The following is a 23,713-nucleotide window of genomic DNA, read 5'->3' as shown; positions in this document are numbered from 1 at the left end:
AAAGATTCCTCTTGGTGTTTTAAAAGTGAGACAGGTGTGGACACCATGCTTTGGAAGGTAAGTTCAGCGGGCTATCTTGTGCTTGCTGTGAAAGTTACGACACCTCGTGATATGTATTGTAAAACAAGGCCAAACATTCAAAACTGAATCCCGGTGTGCAGATCATGAAACATCATTTATTTAAAGGAATTAGTAAAAAAAAAAGTTAAAATAACAAGTATTAAATAGCAAGAAGCTTCCTAGTTGGGTATCAACAAACACCTTTCAATAAAATTTGACAGGAAACTATATCATCACACCCTCAAAACGACAGTAAAATCCTAACGCTGGTGCGAAAAATGAATCAGAATGTAAGTAAAGACAATGGAAATGGTTAAGTAAGTAAATAAAGAAATAAATACAGAGGGGTATCAACAGACGAGCTAGTAATGCGCGTAACGCCGTGGAATTCCTGGCATGCCTTGGCATTCACGCTCTTTTACCCCTCCCCCCCCCCTCCCACCCCCCCTCCCCCGCCATTTCCCTCCTCCAAACTAAACCCCCTCTGTACAACTGCGCACCAATGGGAAAGAGAATGGTCTCTTTCTGCTCCATTCAGCTAGCTGGGCCGAATGGGAGTTTTGTCACAAGCTGGTCACCAGGGAGAGCTCCGGGGGCTCTATTGACGGCTCTACGAATCAGGAAGTTGTCTGATATGGGAGCTTGGGTAATTTTGGAGCAGTCAGGGATATAAATTAGAGAGTTTCAATATTTTAAAGTTTGTACTTGCACAATAAAGGCAGAGGGGGACTTGAAAGAGAAGAACAGGTAACCATATGTGATGTCTGCAGGCTATATTTGCAAAGTACACATGATTAAGAGTTGTATGTATACAAAATTCATGGCACAATTCAACCCTTTATGAATGTGAAAACAGCCCATTCAAATATAAGTACAGCCCATTCAAATACAAGTACAGCCCATTCAAATACAAGTACAGCCCATTCAAATACAAATACGGCCCACTCAAATACAAATACAGCCCAATAAAAAACACGTACGGCCCACTGAAATACAAATAGCGCCCAATAAAAAACAAGTACAGCCCACTCAAATACAAATACAGCCCAATAAAAAACACGTACGGCCCACTCAAATACAAATACAGCCCCATAAAGAACAAGTACAGCCCACTGAAATACAAATAGAGCCCAATAAAAAACAAGTACAGCCCACTCAAATACAAATACAGCCCAATAAAAAACAAGTACAGCCCACTGAAATACAAATAGAGCCCAATAAAAAACAAGTACAGCCCACTCAAATACAAATACAGCCCAATAAAAAACAAGTACAGCACACTCAAATACAAAAACAGCCCAATAAAAAACACGTACGGCCCACTCAAATACAAATACAGCCCCATAAAAAACAAGTACAGCCCACTGAAATACAAATACAGCCCAATAAAAAACAAGTACAGCACACTCAAATACAAATACAGCCCAATAAAAAACAAGTACAGCCCACTGAAATACAAATACAGCCCAATAAAAAACAAGTACAGCACACTCAAATACAAAAACAGCCCAATAAAAAACACATACGGCCGGCCCACTCAAATACAAATACAGCCCCATAAAGAACAAGTACAGCCCACTGAAATACAAATAGAGCCCAATAAAAAACAAGTACAGCCCACTCAAATACAAATACAGCCCAATAAAAAACAAGTACAGCCCACTGAAATACAAATAGAGCCCAATAAAAAACAAGTACAGCCCACTCAAATACAAATACAGCCCAATAAAAAACAAGTACAGCACACTCAAATACAAAAACAGCCCAATAAAAAACACGTACGGCCCACTCAAATACAAATACAGCCCCATAAAAAACAAGTACAGCCCACTGAAATACAAATAGAGCCCAATAAAAAACAAGTACAGCCCACTCAAATACAAATACAGCCCAATAAAAAACAAGTACAGCCCACTCAAATACAAATACAGCCCAATAAAAAACACGTACAGCCCACTCAAATACAAATACAGCCCCATAAAAAACAAGTACAGCCCACTGAAATACAAATAGAGCCCAATAAAAAACAAGTACAGCCCACTCAAATACAAATACAGCCCAATAAAAAACAAGTACAGCCCACTGAAATACAAATAGAGCCCAATAAAAAACAAGTACAGCCCACTCAAATACAAATACAGCCCAATAAAAAACAAGTACAGCACACTCAAATACAAATACAGCCCAATAAAAAACACATACGGCCCACTCAAATACAAATAGAGCCCAATAAAAAACAAGTACAGCCCACTCAAATACAAATACAGCCCAATAAAAAACACGTACGGCCCACTCAAATACAAATACAGCCCAATAAAAAACAAGTACGGCCCACTCAAATACAAATACAGCCCAATAAAAAACACGTACGGCCCACTCAAATACAAATACAGCCCAATAAAAAACACATACGGCCCACTCAAATACAAATAGAGCCCAATAAAAAACAAGTACAGCCCACTGAAATACAAATAGAGCCCAATAAAAAACACGTACGGCCCACTCAAATACAAATACAGCCCAATAAAAAACACGTACGGCCCACTCAAATACAAATACAGCCCAATAAAAAACAAGTACAGCACACTCAAATACAAATACAGCCCAATAAAAAACACATACGGCCGGCCCACTCAAATACAAATACAGCCCAATAAAAAACAAGTACAGCCCACTGAAATACAAATAGAGCCCAATAAAAAACAAGTACAGCACACTCAAATACAAATACAGCCCAATAAAAAACAAGTACAGCACACTCAAATACAAAAACAGCCCAATAAAAAACACGTACGGCCCACTCAAATACAAATAGAGCCCAATAAAAAACAAGTACAGCCCACTGAAATACAAATAGAGCCCAATAAAAAACAAGTACAGCACACTCAAATACAAATACAGCCCAATAAAAAACAAGTACAGCACACTCAAATACAAATACAGCCCAATAAAAAACAAGTACAGCCCACTGAAATACAAATACAGCCCAATAAAAAACAAGTACAGCACACTCAAATACAAATACAGCCCACTCAAATACAAATACAGCCCAATAAAAAACAAGTACAGCACACTCAAATACAAATACAGCCCAATAAAAAACAAATACAGCCCACTCAAATACAAATACAGCCCACTCAAATACAAATACAGCCCAAAAAAAACAAGTACAGCACACTCAAATACAAATACAGCCCAATAAAAAACAAGTACAGCCCACTGAAATACAAATACAGCCCAATAAAAAACAAGTACAGCCCACTCAAATACAAATACAGCCCAATAAAAAAACAAGTACAGCCCACTGAAATACAAATACAGCCCAATAAAAAACAAGTACAGCCCACTCAAATACAAATACAGCCCAATAAAAAACAAGTACAGCCCACTCAAATACAAATACAGCCCAATAAAAAACAAGTACAGCCCACTGAAATACAAATACAGCCCAATAAAAAACAAGTACAGCCCACTCAAATACAAATACAGCCCAATAAAAAACAAGTATGGCCCACTCAAATACAAATACAGCCCACTGAAATACAAATACAGCCCAATAAAAAACAAGTATGGCCCACTCAAATACAAATACACCCAATTGAAATACAAATACAGCCAATTGAAATACAAGTACAGCCAATTGAAATACAAATACAGCCAATTGAAATACAAGTACAGCCAATTGAAATACAAATACAGCCAATTGAAATACAAGTACAGCCAATTGAAATACAAGTACAGCCAATTGAAATACAAGTACAGCCAATTGAAATACAAGTACAGCCAATTGAAATACAAGTACAGCCAATTGAAATACAAGTACAGCCAATTGAAATACAAGTACAGCCAATTGAAATACAAGTACAGCCAATTGAAATACAAGTACAGCCAATTGAAATACAAGTACAGCCAATTGAAATACAAATACAGCCAATTGAAATACAAGTACAGCCAATTGAAATACAAGTACAGCCAATTGAAATACAAGTACAGCCAATTGAAATACAAATACAGCCAATTGAAATCAAGTACAGCCAATTGAAATCAAGTACAGCCAATTGAAATTAAGTACAGCCAATTGAAATCAAGTACAGTCAATCAGGAAAGAAGGGGATGGTGAATTAGCCAAGCGAGGCGGGTCAATCAGGCATGTGGGGCGGATCAATAAGGCGAGAGGGATGGGTCGATCAGGCGAGAGGGGTGCGGCAACCAGGCAAATGGGGCACGCCAACCAAGAGAGTGGGGCGGGTAAATCAGGTGAGTGGGGCAGGTTAATCAGACGAGTGGGGCGGTTAATCAGGCGAGTGGGGCGGTTAATCAGGCGAGAGGGGCGGGTCAATCAGGCGGGTGGGGCGGGTCAATCAGGTGGGTGGGGCGGGTCAATCAGGCGAGTGGGGCGGGTCAATCAGGCGAGTGGGGCGGGTCAATCAGGCGAGTGGGGCGGGTCAATCAGGCGAGTGGGGCGGATCAATCAGGCAAGTGGGGTGGGTCAATCAGGCGAGTGGGGCGGGTCAATCAGGCGAGTGGAGCGGGTCAATCAGGTGAGTGGGGCGGGTCAATCAGGCGAGTGGGGCGGATCAATCAGGCAAGTGGGGTGGGTCAATCAGGCGAGTGGGGCGGGTCAATCAGGCGAGTGGAGCGGGTCAATCAGGTGAGTGGGGCGGGTCAATCAGGCGAGTGGGGCGGGTCAATCAGGCGAGTGGGGCGGATCAATCATGCGAGTGGGGCGGCGAGTGGGGCGGGTCAATCAGGCGAGTGGGGTGGATCAATCAGGCAAGTGGGACGGGTCAATCAGGCGAGTGGGGTGGGTCAATCAGGCGGGTGGGGCGGGTCAATCAGGCGAGTGGGGTGGATCAATCAGGCAAGTGGGGTGGGTCAATCAGAAGAGTGGGTCGGGTCGATGAGGTGAGTCAGTCAGGCGAGTGGAAAATATCAAACAAGGAAGCCAAATGAGGACACAACCGTGTGAAGAGCTGGAGAGGGTGGGAAGATGAAAGATTGTCAAAACGAGAGAAGCAAAGGACCTATACGTGGCAAATAAGCAAACAGCAGCTGTGACCTCTGCACTCCTGACCCCCTGCTCTACTTGCAAATCATAGCAACAACATAGAAAATTCCAAGAAGTGTCCTTGTGGTTTGTGTTCAGCTATTCCCCAAAGACTATCTCAACCATTGAGGTCGTGTTGAGTTTATAAAGAACCCTTCCTACAGTCCTCACTCACCAACCTATTCATATGAATTGACAGCCTAAGTGCACATGACTTCAACCTGAACCTTTCACTTACGCAGCACAATGACAAACAGCATTACGAGTAAAGTTTCCATAACACTTTCTTCTGGTAACCAAAAGTATTCAATCCTATCTTGTATCCTGAAAGATTGAGTGTGATTATAAAAGTTGTGTGTTAGACTTGCACGTTCGCCTCTTGGCAGTGGCTATGCTGGCCACAAGGTTCTGCGAGACTTTTGCCAAAGCCAAGGTAAACATCGGTAGTGCGAGGGCAGGAATGCCAAGCAGGCAGAGTGGTGCTATGCAGATGGTAGCTGCAAAAACCATCTCAGGTATATGAATGGAGATGCGAGAAGCGAGAGCAGAACAAAAGAGTAAAAACGATGGCAGCACAATTCACAGCAGACGGTGCATGGCAGGATGAACACATTTCCGCGAGATCTTCCTTTAGGTTATCCAAATGTTTTATTTCAATTACCATTTTGATTAGCTAGGAGATTATTTTTGTTTGCCGACACAGCAGCTTGGAGAAAACACATTTTAAATTATTCAGGCATATGTGCATACATGTGGGGTTTACAGTTAGGCTTAAGTTACAGCTAGGTTTAAGGGTTACAGTTAGGCTTAAGTTTATGTTAAGGAAAATATTTAATCAGTAGAAGATACCGAAGATAAGCACATTAAATCAAAGAGGTTTTGGTTCTGGAATTTCACAAACCTGCTGGAACCATAAGCATTGCTTTTGATGCTTCTGTTCTCTCGGAAAATGATGAACATTTGTGTGAAATGTATCGGGTACTGAAGATGAGGTATCACAGGTCAAGTGAGAGTCAAACACACCTTGAATGCATTGCAAAGAGCCATCCTCGGCCTGGATTGTAAACGTCTCGCCAGGATTCACCTGCACCAGGATCATCTACGGAAACACAGGGACAATCATTCTGTCGCCCTCAAAAAAGGCAAAGCATAATTTTTTTTTTCTTGCAGTTTCAACCCCCTCCATCCAAGGCATAACCGACGCACTGAATCCGCGATGGCCTCATCAGACGAATGATGCCAGAATGCAAGGCTTGCTCTCAGCGCAGATGTCGTGGCTGGCTGTGTTGACTTCAGCGGTTCATGAAAAATGTCTTCCGCGGTGTCATAATTACAAATGCATATGCACATGGTATGGGACAACAGCTCTCGCCTTGAATATATCGCATATTTGTGAATAAAGGAAATAACGGTAAACCGTTTGCGTGGTGATCCTGGTTTTTTGCCTCGTCCACACTTGCATCTATTTAACTCCAATATATCTTTTTCAATAATAAATCTCAATGCAAAGAGTTTATCATCAGCCGATACAGGCATACGCCCTGTGTAGAGAGGTATGGATGACAGTCATCACTCATCAGCATAAATATATAAGTTGTGCAAGAAAAAATGATGCCAGAAGCAGGTGATACAACTTTTCAGGTTACCTTTGCAAACAGTTCTATTATAGCTGTGAAACTGAAACAGGTATATTAACATTTAGCCAGCACATCAGGCAAGTAATTGAGGAAGTACATCACTACAAATGCTCCATTTCCTATACGGCCTAGCTAGCCCTACCTGCTGCGCATCGTGGCCTCCCAGAAGTGACACGAGCGATGGCAGCTCAGTGGGGAGCAGCGACGACGCTGGGGCTTGATCCATCATAATCATCTCCATGCGAGTTCATGGGGTGGAGGTTGGAAGGGTTACCTGCCGACCCTAGTTTCAGATTGAGTTTAGGAGGAAAGTAGGAGGAGCGGGGCGAAGAAACAAATAAAAATATAAGTCAGATTTAAAATTCCAAAGGTTTCATGTGTAGCAGAGAGATTAGCAATGCTAATAATAATAATAACAATAATCATGACAATTATATTGGAAGTCTTACACAAGTTGCAATCAAAAAGTTTCATGAAATCATATTATCACCTATAATAATATTGTATGGTGGCTGAGCTTGATTCCTACCTGACATATAGCAACACTTTCTACAGATATTTCAAAACTATCTTTGATTGGCCTGAAGAAGAAAAAACAATCGCATGCATGGAGTTCAAAACCACACTCAAATGGCAAGTGGCACGTGTGTGGCTGGGTATCTCTGCCCAAGTGGGGCCAAGCCCCAAACGCTGGAACTGAGAGGTTTTCCCATAATCTTTGTCTCCTTTATTCCTAATTATCACAATGGAGGGAAAAAGGCATCTTTACACAAAGGCTTTGAATATATTTTAATAATAGAAACGAAACAAGCACAGCAGCAATAAATAAATAACAAGAACTGCCACTTTAAAACTGCTGGCAGTGATGACCGGTTTACTCGCACCCACTTTTGATACAACCCCACTTTTGATACAACCCCACTTTTGATACAACCCCACTTTCATTGGACATGCTTTGACACAACCCCCTTGGATACAACCCCAACACACACACACACACATCCCCCCTACCCCCTCCCACACACACACCCCTCCCCCCACACGCACACCCCTCCAAACACACACACACACACACCCACACACACACATCCCTCCCCCCCCCCCCACACACACACATCCCTCCCCCCACACACACACACACATCCCCCCTACACACACACACACACACACACACACACACACACACACACAACACACACACATCCCCCCTACCCCCACCCACATCCCCCCTACCCCCACCCACACCCCTCCACCCAAACACACACACACACACACCAACCCCCCCCCTCCCCCCCACCTACACACACACATCCCTCCACCCCCACACACACACACATCCCCCCTACACACACACACACACACACACACACACACACACACACACACACACACACACACACACACACACACACACACACACACACACACACACACCACCCCCAACACACACACACACATATCCACACACACACACACACACACACACACACACACACACAAACATGCGCACACCCCTCCCCCCACACGCACACACATATCCAGACAAACGCACATCCCCCTCCCCACACCCCCCAAGACACATCCCCCACACACATCCCCACACACACAACCCCCCCCCCCCACACACACACACATACACACATTCCCCCTACCCCCCACCCACATACACACACACAAACACATGCACACATCCCCCCACCCCAACCCCCAACACACACACACTCACACACACACACACACACACACACACACACACACACACACACACACACACACACACATCCCCCCCACCCTAACACACACACAAACACACGCATACATCCCCCCACCCCCAACACACACACACACACACACACACACACACACACACACACACACACATCCCCCCACCCCTAACACAAACACATGCACACATCCCCCCACCCCCCCCCAACCCTAACACACATGCACACACACAAACACCCCCACACCCCTCCCCCCACATGCACACCCCTCCACACGTACACACACACACACACACACACACACACACACACACACACACACACACACCCCACCTCGACACATATACACACACACACACACACACACACACACACACACCCCCCCCCCCCCCCCCATACGCACACCCCAACCCCCCCCCCCCTACACACACATCCACACATACATATTCCCCCTCCCCCCCACACGCATACCCCTCCACACATATCCACCCCCCCCCCCCACACACACACACACACGCCCACACACACACCCTCCCCCCCCACAACACCTACACAAACACACATACCCCCCCCCCCCCCCACCCCTAACACACATACACACGCACACACCAACCCCCCCCCCCCCCCACACACACACACACACACACACACACACATCCCTCCCCCCCCCCCCCCCCCCACACCCACACACACATGTCAATCCATGCACTGATTGCAGAAAAAGCCATTTTAAAAAGAAAATTAACCTGAAATTGCAGACAGAATTATTTATTTTATCTGAGAAGCTAAACGATTCTTCTTCTTCTTTAGTACCTCAAACTTTATGTGAAATGCGATCGATTTAAAAAAAAATCAGAATTTGAGCAAATCTGTTTCATTCCTTTGTTAATATGTCTCCCCCATTGATAAATCTGCAATTTGAATTCCATTTGAGGTTGAAATGACCGCGGGAGATCGTGTGATAATGATCACGTCTTGGAAGGGAATCTTCTTCTTCAGTCACTCATAACTTTGATTGAAATACGATCGAGTTTAAAATAGTCAGAATTTGAGCAAATCTGTTTCATTCGTTTGTTAATATGCCTCATCTATTGACAAATCTGCAATTATAATTTTTTTTGAGGTTGAAATGACCGCGGGAGATCGCGTTGTAGTGATGACGTCCTAGATGGACATCTTCTTCGTCAGTCGCTCATTACTTTGAGTGAAATACGATCGAGTTAAAAATAGTCAGAATTTGAGCAAATCTGTTTCATTCGTTTGTTAATATGCCTCATCTATTGACAAATCTGCAATTATAATTCTTTTTGAGGTTCAAATGACCGCGGGAGATCGCGTTATCGTGAGCACGTTCTGGAAAGACAATCGGTGTGTTTCTTCTTCTTTCAACAATAAAGACTTATAGCTTCGAGACCGTACATCCAATCATCTTGAAAGTTTGCACACTTGTTCCGCATGATGAGAGCTACATTGCATTAAAAACTCAAGTCGATCCATGCAGTGGTTCAAGAGTTACAAGCTTTTTAAAATTTAACTTCCATTATTTATTGCGGCCAAACCATGTGACTTCTCAAAACGTCTCAAGTAACATTGAAACACCCCCCCCCCGCCCCCCCCCCTCCATGAGGAACATTTGTGTAAAGTTTCCACTCGATATCTCCACAAATTATGGAGGTGATTCCATTTCTAGTTTGAGCTTTAAAACGAAATAACTCTGAAACCATGTGTCGGATGATGTCGTGCTCATTGACTTTTTTGTTCGTCATGGGTATGCGAATACGCATGCCAAGTTTGGGCTCGATCCGTTCAGTCGTTGCGGAGAAAAAGGGGTTTTTGTGTTTTTCCACGGAAAACAAGATGGCGGCCGAACCATGTGACGTATGACTTCGAAAAATTTTGCATTCTGAGTTTTTTTTAACTAAGCATCTGGGGAAAAAATCCCATTTTCGGGGGAGAAAATTTTTTGTTTGACAAATTCTAACCTCTTAACGTTAGCATTTTTAATATACTCGATACACATGTCTTTTGTTCCCATTGAAGAGTTCTTTAGAATGAGACATTCCTCAAATTTTTCCATTGAGCCGTTTCGGAGATACAGAGGGGAAAATTCGAATTTGTTTTACAAGATGGCGCCCACACCACGTGACCTATGACGTCATAATTAGCATAAAAAATTATAGGAGCCGAGGCGATCATTTGATGAAAATTTCCTGTCAATCCGACCAGCGGTTGCTGAGAACATTAATTATGAAGTTTTCAGAGGTGCAAAATAGGGCGGGAGAATAATAATAAGAAAAACTCTAGCAGTAATAATAGGTTACTCTCCATTTCATGGAGAGTAAACCTAATTATGCAAACCTACATCCACCATCATCCCACCCTTCCCATTAGATGGTCCAATTTAGCCTGCTTGCACGTGGGACATTCTTATGTGAAGGCACACATGCAGAGATGGAGCAGGGGGTATTACAGTCATAAAAAAGAAGGGGAAGTGTGTATAAATGGGCTTGCATGATGTACATGGTCCATATTAAAAAAGTACGTACTCACGCGTATCTCGGACCAAAAATGGGCAGACAATACAAATTCAATTTGCAGCATTTTTTTTGACACACACTACTCCCACCTCTTCCCCAAACCCCCTCATTTCCCCAAGCAAGTAACAGTGTGCAATATTTGAAACTATGTTCGGCAAGTAGTGCCACAAAAAGTTAGCTAACTTGGTTTCATCACTTACAAAAACAACAAATCCCATTTCACCAATGAGTGAAATACAAACTCCAGGAAGGTTTAAAGTAATCTAAAAAACCGATTTTCAAAGTCACTAAATTCATACATCCTGCATGTATTCTTCAATTTCACTTCACATTCTCGGAAAGATCCTGGCACGAGACAACAAACAATCAACTTGAACACGACGAATTGAAAATTCACACGGGCTATACTTATTTACTTCAACCATCCCGTGAAGGTTTCTATACACATGCTGTTAGAAGGGTCAAAGGGTTAAGAGGGAGTTCCTGGTATGGTCAGAGGGCTGAGAGAGCGCACAGAGAGCAAGACTGGAGGATAAGAAGTAAAAAAAAACAAAAAAAAAACAGAGAGGCCACCAACCTGACGGTCCTTGTGCTTTGGCCTCATCGTATGAAATTCCAATTATACTGAGCTGTTGAATTAACAGAATCCAGGAAAAAAGGGTGTGATGCTGGGGTGCCAGCCCATAACAGAGACGGGTACTCCATCAGGATAATGGCCGTGTAGGCCGTGAAAAGTTCATATTTATCAAATATGGACGTGGCATGACAGGGCTTTGGAGAACAATTTTTAAATGTAATCTAGTCAAGAGAGGTCAAAGACAGATGTTCAAGATACCAAACATCTTCAAGTAGTTGATCATGAAAATAAGGAGATGGGTTTGTTAGACAATCCTTCTGGACAGAATGTGAGACTTGCCTAGATCGAATGACCTGATCCATTTTTCAACGCAGCACTGATCCTTTCCTGCTCAAGCGAGAGCGAAGCATCTCCTGTGGCCTATTGCTTGGATGGGGTCTTATATGACGTAACTTGGAATCATCTGCAAAGAGGAAAGTAGAGTTACCAAGCATCATAGAGCCGTTTTATGTGTACCACACTGAACAAAAGGCACTGCCGCCTTGATGAGACATGCACGCCATGCACGACGCAAGCAGAAAGCTTGGTAAGTAGAACAGGGTGCCAGACTGTGTCGAGTACCTTAGATATGTTCAGAGGTATGACCCCGACATCTTGCTTGAGATTCAGGGCCTTCATCCATTGTTGAGGAATAAGCAGCAATGTGTCCAAAAATGAGTGGTCGGCACGGAAGCCAACTTTTGGTTAGAGAACGGGTCATTTGATAAAGGAAGGTCTTGATGTCCGCTACAGTTATGGATTCCATGATTTTGCTTATATACTTGGAAGTGAGATCAGTGTGCACATATCTCAAGTATTGGAACGATGTTAATTGGCTTCCAAGCAGATGGGGGTCCGGCCTAAAGTGAAGGACAGGCTGGAGAGAGCAGACGGAGAAGTGAGAGCTGCTGAGCACGACTTCAGGACATGGGCCTTTATGCCACGAGAGTCCATCGTCGAGGCATGTCAGAATCTCTTCCTTCTCAGCTGAAAGATTTGGTGTCGAGTAAGCATTTGTTTTGATAGGGCAAGTTCGAGACAGAAAGTGATAGGTTGGATGCACAAGGCTTTGGGCAGTAAAGCCGTTTGAGGCGTTTCCACTGAAGGTAAGCCAGGTGGATCCGTGGGATGTAAGGATCAGTATTTTGTTGGCTGAGTGTACGTTTAATGTCATTCGGCACCCCGCATCAGCAGTCACAAGTCCAGTGATTAAATCATTGGATATTGTGGTGCAGACACGAGTCTTGTAACCATTTGTGGTTGCTGTTGTCAAGGCAGGTGGTCATTCCCAAGGTGAGCAGGACTTGGTGAAATGCATGGACCTATGAATTGGTGAACAGGTGATCAAACTACTTTTTTCTCATAAAAGTTCAGCAATCCTTGTAAAGTTTTATTCTATATCAGTATCAGGGCCTACACACAAACTACATTATTTGCTCAAGCAATACTTAATCGCAGAATATTCAAAATGAATGCATGATCCATGATCCATCCTGGAGTTTTACACATGCTGTAGCTCCATGAGGAACCTCATGAAGATTTTTTCCATAATTATACTGTACATTTGAAATTTTGCAATTTTGTACATAGCTTCCTGGTTTTTGGAAGGCAGCAGCTTATCAGCTGGTCTGGCATGGCCCAGAGCACATTGTGACTTTTGGAGAGAGTTGCGTGTGTCCCAAGTTCTGTGTCATTTTTCTTGGTCGTCCCTGTGGAGTTTTAGCATATTTAGCCAAGTTAGTCAAGTTAAGTTTCCTTAAAAAGTTAAAAGTTAAAAGTTTTTAAAGTTTGTCAAGTTTCCTTGTAATGTGGGGAATTTAGTTTTTGAAACAATCATTGATTAGAGCCTTGATAAGATGAGCATTGGGACGAACAGACCTCAGAATGTGTCGATAGGACGGTTAAATATCCATGTAGCTTTGGAATGCCAGAATTCTTGTCCTCCGTCTTGCCCCCTCCTCACTTCTCTCTCCAACCCCCTTCCCCCTTTCACCACTATGTATGCCACATGTATGCCCTTTCCCTTCATTCCCCTATCTCCTTCTAAGCCCATTTTCCTTTTTTCTCCCCTCATTCCACACTCTCATAATTTCCCTCTTCTCCCCTATTTCTTGTGGTGTGTGTGTGTGTGTGTGTGTGTGTGTGTGTGTGTGTGTGTGTGTGTGTATATACTGTATATATATATATATATATATATATATATATATATATATATATATATATATATATATATATATATATATATATATATATATAGATATATATATAGATATATATAGATATATATATATATATATATATATATATATATATATATATATATATATATATATATATATATATATATATATATATATATATATATATATATATATTATATATATATATACACTAGCTTGGCTCAGCTCGCTGCGCTCGCCTCACCAAGCGTCGTTCCTCAGGATCGAGCTTATTTTAGCTGAGGATAATGACTGTACCTGAGTTGCTGTGTTGTCATGATTTACACCAATCATAATACAAACAATTACTGTGCACAAATGTATTTGTTTTGTTTGTGATATTACATTTTTATAGGCAATTTAGGTTGAATGTTTTTTTTTCAAGAAAGAACCCCTCAGCACATACATAGGGGAGGGGTAGGTGCAGACTGGAAATTTGGGACGATTACACCTCACCACCACGTAATTCAAAACACCTCACCACCACGTAATTTAAAACACCTCACAGCCATAAAACACGTAATAAAAACACCTCACCACCACAAAATTAAAAACACCTCACAGCCATCAAACAAGTAATAAAAACACCTCACAGCCATAAAACACGCAATAAAAACACCTCACAGCCATAAAACACGTAATAAAAACACCACCACGAAATTAAAAACACCTCACAGCCATCAAACACGGAATAAAAACACCTCACAGCCATAAAACACGTAATAAAAACACCTCACCACCACGAAATTAAAAACACCTCACAGCCATAACACACGCAATAAAAACACCTCACCACCACGAAATTGAAAACACCTCACAGCCATCAAACAAGTAATAAAAACACCTCACAGCCATAAAACACACAATAAAAACACCTCACAGCCATAAAACACGTAATAAAAACACCTCACCACCACGAAATTAAAAACACCTCACAGCCATCAAACACGTAATAAAAACACCGCACAGCCATAAACCACATAATAAAAACACCTCACAGCCATAAAACACGTAATAAAAACACCTCACAGCCATAAAACACGTAATAAAAACACACCACCACAAAATTAAAAACACCTCACAGCCATAAAACATGTAATAAAAACACCTCACAGCCATAAAACACGTAATAAAAACACCTCACCACCACGAAATTAAAAACATCTCACCACCACGAAATTGAAAACACCTCACAGCCATAAAACACGTAATAAAAACACCTCACCACCACAAAATTTAAAACACCACACAGCCATAAAACACGTAATAAAAACACCTCACAGCCATAAAACACGTAATAAAAACACACCACCACAAAATTAAAAACACCTCACAGCCATAAAACATGTAATAAAAACACCTCACAGCCATAAAACACGTAATAAAAACACCTCACCACCACGAAATTAAAAACATCTCACCACCACGAAATTGAAAACACCTCACAGCCATAAAACACGTAATAAAAACACCTCACCACCACAAAATTTAAAACACCACACAGCCATAAAACACGTAATAAAAACACCTCACAGCCATAAAACACGTAATAAAAACACCTCACCACCACAAAATTAAAAACACCTCACAGCCATAAAACACGTAAAAAAAAAAACACCTCACAGCCACGAAATTAAAAACACCTCACCACCACGTCATTTAAAAACATCTCACCACCAAGTAATTCAAAACACCTCACCACCACGTAATTCAAAACACCTCACCACCATGTAAATCAAAACACCTCACCACCATGTGATTTAAAAACACCTCACCACCATGTGATTTAAAAACACCTCACCACCACGTCATTTAAAAACACCTCACCACCACATAATTCAAAATACCTCACCACCACGTGATTCAAAACCACCACAACGTTATTAAAAACACTTCACAACCACGGAAACAAAAGTTTGAGGGAGTCGTTAAGTGACAACACAGACACTGCCCAGATGTGTAGATATCTATCTATAATTCCAGTAATCTCTGTGTGTATGTTTGTATGTTTGTATGTTTGTATGTATGTATGTATGTATGTATGTATGTATGTTTGTCTGTGACCGCTGTTTCTCGACAACCACGGGTCCGATATACTTGAAACTTGCCAGGTATATTGCTGGGGACCCGAGGATGTGCCTTTTCAAGGTTTCATATTAATCGGAGAAGTAGTTACCGAGCTATGTCCAAAAAACGATTCAACCAATCAGAGAGCAGCGAGCTATCACGTGTGCCGAACGTGGCGAACAGACTCTGCCTCGGACGGCACATTTGAGAGCGTATTCATTTATTTCACGTTGGAAAACTATGTTGCCGTTAAACTATGTTTTAAAACTAATTAAAACTAATTTGCGATTCATCGTAACTGCGATTTGCGACCTTCCGGACAGTGAAGACTGCACTTCCGGCAGCCAATCACAGAACGCGTTATTGCGTAGGCGTGGCCGATGTGAGAGCGAGCCGAGCCGACCGCGTGCGCCATTACGGTTCGTAATTCGATTTCTTCCGGAGAAAATAATAATTTCTCGATTTCTTATGCGCATTATTTCTCCCAATTCAGTCAGAGCGAAGGGCGGAAGCGAAGAGCGTTGTTTTTTTTGTTTACGGGCGTACGGGCGGGGTAGAGCGTACGGGTTGCGTTATTTTTTTTTTTTGGCAAGGAACGGGCACCCACGTACGGGCATGCCCTAGTATAGATAAATGACTGTACCCGAGTTGCCGTTTTGTCATGGTTTAAACCAATCATAATTCAAACAATTATTTTGCACAAATGTATTTGTAATATACATGATATCACATTTTATAAACAATTGAAGTTGAAAAAAAAAAAATTCCCCAAAAAATTCCAAAAATAAATAAATAATAATTGGAACATTTTTCAAAATAAAATACCCTTAGGACATACCGACGGGAGAGATATGTGCATACCAGAAGTTTGGTACGATATATATATATATAGATATATATATATATTTATGTATATATATATATACATATACAGGGTTGTCCAGAAACCCTGGGCACATTTTGAAGAATGATACCTGCAACAAACAACTAAGTTTATGATTGTTCTTTGGTGCAAAACAAAACATGATCACTCGTAAATGGATGTGACCGCTTCAACACGCACAGGCATCACGTGATACAAAACAGGGTGAGGTGCATCACGTGATATGGATCGGGGTGAGCTTCGCTCACTGTGCTGCATGCGTTTGTCTTTGCATTAGTTCAGTTCATTGTGAATTTGACGCCCTAATAGGACGGAGGATATCGTGAGACAGAAAATTCGCGCTGTACCTGGAATTCTGTATCTGGAAATTCGGCTGAAGTTCACAGACAACTTGTCAAAGAATGTGGCGCCGACGCAATTGACAGAAGAACCATCGGCGAATAAACAAGCAGTTTGATGAAACCGGCAGCATTCTTCTAAAACAGTCACCAGGTAGGCCTCGTACTGTTCGAACTGAGGAAAGCAGAGCGGTCATTCAACAACAACTCGACAGTAACACCATTATCAACTCGTCGTCTATCAAACGTCATCAACATAAGCCGATCATCGATTCGAAGAATACTAAAAGACCTCAATGCGAAACCATACATACACAGATTAATTCACCAACCATCTGAGGATGATTTTGACAGGCGCCTTGAGGCATGTGAGACATTGCTTGGGTTAATGGATATGGACAATGATTTGCAGAACAGGATCTTGTGGTCAGATGAATTCAAGTTTACTTTATCTGGTTCTGTGAATCGTCACAACAGCGTGATATGGGCAGCAGACAACCCACAATTTACTATTGAGCACAATGACCAGTATCAAGCTCATGTGTCTGTCTGGGCAGGCATTTCTTTTGTAGGCATTGTTGGACTAATATTTTTCGAAGAAAATGTGAATGCTGCAAATTACCTTCTTATGTTGGAGCAGCATGTATTTCCACTCAATGATGGCCAAATGTGGTTCATGCATGATGGTGCGCCTGCTCATTATGCTGCCAGTGTATGCCAGGCCCTTCATTTGAACTTTACACACATATGGATTGGCAGTCGTGGTCCGGTTGAATGGCCACCGTGGTCTTGTGATTTAACACCCTGTGATTTCTTCCTTTGGGATTTCCTCAAACACAAAGTGTATGCGAGGAATCCTACGACCCTAACAGACTTGAAACAATTCATCCGTAATGAGACTGTTGCCTTAACGACTGAAACATGCAGAACTGTGTGTCAGTGATTCGTCATGGCTACAGCTGTGCAAAAACAATGAAGCGAAGCAGTTTGAACATTTTAACTGATCTGTTTCATGTATATTAGACTGATTAGACTGTTCAACGAGTAATAATGCTTTGTTTTGCACCAAAGAACAATAATAAACTTAGTTGTTTGTTGCAGGTATCATTCTTCAAAATGTGCCAGGGTTTCTGGACCACTTTGTGTGTGTGTATATATATATATATATAATTTTATTGTTCAAGTTCAAGTAGCGTTGTTCAAGTTTTTCCGTCATTTTGTCAAAAACGAAAATCCGACGGCGCTCGCTTACATGTCCTCACTCATCGGCGGTCTGCCGTCGAATGACAGCTTCTGCAGGTGGGAAAAAATTCACGCGTGCGCATTAGGATCGCCTACATACGTGCACCAATCAACGCCTCCCTAGCTTCTTTTTTTTTACGCACGAAAAATAAAGGTCGGATACTTTTTGAACACACTACGTATATATATATACATACATATATATTATATACATATATATATATATACATATATATATATACACATATATATATATATATAATACATATATATATATATATATATATATGTATATATATATGTATATATATATGTATATATATATATATAGATATAGATATATATATATATAGATATATATATATATATAGATATATATATAGATATATATAGATATATATATATATACTAGCAGAAGTACCCGGCATTGCCGGGCGGGGGGGGGGGGGGGGGAGGGGAGGGGAGGGGAGAAGAGGGGGGGGAGGGGAGAATTGCGGTTGCGGTCCCATGACGCATTGCGGTTCCGATTCGCGATAAGGTCTATGCTTTATCACCGACACTTTTCCACCTTTTAATCAGATTTACCTTATCGTCCATCATAACCACATTACGCTTGGAAACACTAGCATTATCCTTCTTCGGACCCATGGCTAACACAGACACAGTAAAGGAATACTGTACGTCGCCTCTGTTTTGAATGAAAATCAGCGGTTGTGCGTACGTACAGTATACTGTACGTACATATTTATATATTTTTAATGTGCTTTTTATTGTATTTTAAATTGTTTTTTAGCTTCTTTTATTGTTAATTTATGTACTATTTTATTTATTTTAAATATATTTTTAAGGAAAACAAATGTTTTCACGTCCGTAGGAGTGACGTAATGTCGTACATAATGACGTTCGCTGCCCGGTCATGAAAGAAATTATGATTCTCTTGCCAAAGTGACATGAAGATCAGGCAGTAAACCTCCCAACTGAGTTTCTCAAGTCGTCAGCCTCAAGGACTCCCAACACACAGGTTGATTCTCAAGGTGGGAGCACCAATCATGCTTCTAAGGAATCTTGATCCACCAAAGCTGTGTAATGGAACACGATTGACAATCCAGCAAATGATGCCGCATGTCCTCGAGGCAACCATCCTCTCAGGACAATACAGAGGAGAGAAAGTATTCATTCCAAGGTTACCACTTATTCCACCTGACCTTCCATTCTCCTTCAAGAGGATTCAGTTCCCCATCAGGCTATGTTTTGCTCTGTCCATCAACAGGGCGCAGGGGCAATCAATGAAGGTTGTCGGCCTGAACTTCACAGAACAAGTGTTTGCCCATGGCCAGCTGTACGTGGGCTGCTCGAGGGTTGGAAAACCAAGCAATCTTTATGTCTTAGCACCACGTAAGAAAACCAGAAATGCTGTATACCCAGAGGTTTTGAGAAATTGAAAATTGAAAAAACGTCATGTAGGAAATGTACTGTGATATTGCTCTAAAATATACATGTTCTTTTCATCATATATTTGTATTATTCTTATTCAACCCGGGCGACGCCGGGTATCTCAGCTAGTATATATATATACACAGACTTGGCATTTAATATGGAATATTTTTTTTGTGGGGGTGAACTTACTTTTCAAGATGACTTGGAACAAAAAGTTCATTGGAATTATGTTGAAATTATTCTAGACTAGCAGAAGTACCAGGCATTGCCAGGTGGGGGAGGGGAGGGGAGGGGAACGGGGGGGAGTGGAGGTGAGGGGAATGGGGGGGAGGGGAGGGGAGGGGAACGGGGGGGAGGGGAGAAGAGTGGGAGGTGGAGGAGGGGAGGGGGAGAGGGGAGAAGAGGGGGGGATGGGGAGGGTGAGGGATGGGGGGAGGGGAGAGGGGAGAGGGGTGGGGGGGGAGGGGGTGGGAGGGGGGAGGGGTGGGAGGGGGGGAGAGGGGGAGGAGGGAGGGGAGGAGGGAGGGGGAGGGGAGGAGGGAGGGGGAGGGGAGGAGGGAGGGGGGGAGGGGGGAGGGGCCGGAGGGGGGAGGGGGAGGGGGAGAGGGGGGAAGGGGGAGGGGGTAGCGGGGAGGGGGGAGGGGGGACGGGGAGGGGGGAGGGGGGGAAGGGGGCAGGGGGGAAGGGGGGATGGGGAGGGTGAGGGACGCCCTCCAGTACCGGCATTGCCGGGCGGGGGAAGGGAGACCCGTACATTCCCAATCCGTACATTCGCCCTCTCGACTCAAGCTCACTCGGACAAAAGCCTCGCACAAATTACACCGTGAAGGCCCAATGGCCATGTCTATGCCACAAATCAAGTACGTGACCGAGTCGGGCGCACTGAATTGAAAATATATAGAACGCTCATACTCCGTGAAAAGTGAAGCTACAATATTTTTGAAAAATTTCATTGGTTGCTAGGAGACGGCAGCATGTAAAAACCGTTTGAATATTTGCAATACAGTTTGATCCAGAGGTAAGTGGTATGGTCTTGCTGGTTCGTGGACACGATATGTGTAAGGGAAATTATTTTGGTGTCCTGTATCTGGTCGTGCTAGTTGGTGAACACGGTACATTTAAGGGAAATGATTTTCTGTCATTCTTCTGAGTGGTTGCTTCTCCTTCCCCGTATTTTTGTTCATTTTATTGTTTTTTTCCACTCTCTTGAGTTGTGGGCCTTCCTTGAGTGGTATTACATTTATCATCATCATCATTGGAATGTCTGTTGTAAAGATACGGACATCAAGTCCGTATCTTGACGCAGAGAGCATCAAGCACCATCTTTTTATACCAGGCAACGACAACGGCAACGCACTAACGCAGACCTCGCTCGGCCCCGTCCACAGCAACCGCTCTCGGCCCCGCCCATAGCTGCCTCGCTCGGCCCCGCCCACAGCGATCTCGCCCGGGCCCGCCCACAGCGACCTCGCTCGGTCCCGCCCACAGCGACCTTGCTCGGTCCCTCCCACAGCGGCATCACTCCGCCCTACACGGCACTATCTATATATTATTCGTACAATGCCGGGTACTTCTGCTCGCTGAAAACAAATCTATGTGAAACATACGAAATCATGCTAAATGCTAATCATGCAGTAGTACCCGGCAAAAACGCAATCGCTCTGAAATACGTGCGAACGCGTAAATGAGTTAATGGCGGCAACGAACATCACGTGATCGCTCTGAGCGAATCAGCGCGCTGCTCTGCTTCCGGTCAGATTCCGGTCATAATATTTCGCGCTGAGATAAAAAATATGGTAAAAACATATAATGAAATAAATTTTTATCAGCCATGTTCGTCCCAGGCTCAATGGCCATGTCTGTGCCAAATATGAAGTACGTGAGCCTCTCCGTTTAGGAGTCTATCGGTAACATTACACACACACACACACACACACACACACACACACACACACACACACACACACACACACACACACACACACACACACACACACACACACACACACACACACACACACACACACACACACACTGTGTTTTATATATATAGATTTTGTTAATGTGACCTTTAAAAGAAACAAAAAACCACATTTGACATTTCGAAGCAAATAAATTAATCCTTGAAAGTGATGTAAACTGATATCGAACTCAATTCACGGACAGTACTGTGTTAAACTTCTGTAAGTTTTCCAGAAGTATGTCTTTATTTTGCACATTAGCCAAAAAAAATTTCAACAAAAACCTAAATTACGACTGGGATTACGGACAGTAAAATTACAGTTCAGTACTTCGTGTAACCCCCACGAGCATTCAGGAGAGCACGTTCACGTTGAGGCATGCTGTTCACAAGATTTGCCAAGGTTTGGACAGGAATCGCTTGCCATGCAGTGACAATAGACTGCTGCAATTCACGCACAGAGGCAGGCTGCTGGTCTAAGTTGTTGATTTGATGCGTTAATTCTGCCCACAAGTTCTCTATCGGATTCATATCCAGGGACATGGCAGGCCACTCCATATGCTCTACACCACGGTCAGCAAGAAAGTGTTGGATCATGCGAGCACGATGAGGCTGTGCATTGTCATCTTCGAAGACAAAGTTTCCTCGAAAGGCTGCACAAGCAAATGGAAGCAATGTTTCTTTCGGAATGACCCTGTACTTGAACTGGTTCAGGTTTCCATTCAGAACAACCAGGTCAGTTTTGCCCCCTGCATGAAAAGCAGCCCAAACGGTCACCCCACCACCTCCAGCTTGGACTCTTGGCACCATACAATCTTCGTTGTGGGCTTCATGCACCTGTCTGCGCACTCGGTTGTGGCCATCTTGACGATAGACCAGAAATCTAGACTCGTCACTGAAGGTCACATGATTCCAGTGTCCTGGCTGCCATTGACGGTGCTCTCTGGCCCACTGCAATTGGCGCTGGCTGTGTTGTCTGGTCAGGCGTGGCTTTCTCAGGGGACGCCTGGCACGATAGCCTGCTTGAACCAGTCGTTGGTTGACTAGCCTTCTGGATACAGGCACATTTGTCAGTTGCTGCCACTCAGCCCTAAGCCGATTAGCTGACTTGGTACGGCCATTGCAGACTAACCGGTGCAGCTGGCAATCATCTCTCCTTGTGGTTCTGCGTGGACGTCCTGGCCTCGGTATTGGAGTCGGGACACCCCTCTGAGCATTTCGTTTCAGGATCTTTGACACCTGACCTTGAGGATGCCATACTGCCGAGCAATAGCACGCTGTTTCATGCCAGAATTTCGTAAAGCCACCACTCCATGACAAACAGCATTGTCAAGTTGACGAACCATCTCCAGAGGAAGCGGCAATAACTTTTGTAGACGTGCAGCAGTTGTTTTCCACTAATACAGAATGCAACAACCCTTATATATCCGATTGTGAAGCCAATCGTCAAATGTACCTGTCCTTACATTTTGTCACGCCACCTGTGATATAATCCTGTTATTGACTTCTTGCTGCGAAAGACAATCAATGACATGGTTCTTTCAACAAAGACATCACCGAAGGGTAAAAGAAACTCACCAGATTGATATACCGAGTTCAGAAAGTAAACCCAAGTCAAGATAAAAAAGAAATTCCATATTAAATGCCAAGTCTGTATATATATATATATACATACACATACACAAACACACACCTCCTCTCACACACACACACACATGCACACACACACTATGTGTGTGTGTGTGTGTGTGTGTGTGTGTGTGTGTGTGTGTGTGCGTGTGTGTGTGCGTGTGTGTGTGTCTGGAGTGAAAGGATTGAAACCTTGAGGAAGAACGGTGACCAGCTGCTGGTCCCTGTGAAACCAGTCAAATGCTTACATGTTGAGGTTCTTATTCTAAGTAGGACCTAAGGGAACTATGTTTTGAGGTTTACAATTGAAATAAAGT

At 43.0% G+C, this 23,713-nt stretch overlaps 1 protein-coding gene across 5 annotated transcripts in view; it reads right to left on the bottom strand.

Moving 5' to 3' along the window:
- Positions 1-23,713, bottom strand: part of LOC137438373 (fibronectin type III domain-containing protein 3B) — a 320,604-nt gene that overhangs the window by 211,179 nt on the left and 85,712 nt on the right. For 4 of the 5 annotated variants that reach the window (XM_078767595.1, XM_078767592.1, XM_078767594.1 and 1 more), the window contains exons 2-3: positions 6,887-7,027; positions 6,131-6,206 (exon numbers count right to left, since the gene is read on the bottom strand). In XM_078767595.1, coding sequence (XP_078623721.1) covers positions 6,131-6,206; positions 6,887-6,985 — 175 coding nt within the window. In that variant the 5' untranslated portion in view covers positions 6,986-7,027. Of the gene's footprint in view, positions 1-6,130; positions 6,207-6,886; positions 7,028-17,137; positions 17,304-23,713 lie in introns of all 5 variants that reach the window. The other variant, XM_078767593.1, reaches the window with a different exon arrangement.

This window comes from Myxine glutinosa, chromosome 13 (genome assembly GCF_964187855.1).
Source record: "Myxine glutinosa chromosome 13, kmMyxGlut1.1, whole genome shotgun sequence".
Classification (NCBI taxonomy): domain Eukaryota; kingdom Metazoa; phylum Chordata; class Myxini; order Myxiniformes; family Myxinidae; genus Myxine; species Myxine glutinosa.
Note: the sequence above shows the minus strand (reverse complement) of the source record. Positions and strands in the feature narration are given on the sequence as shown.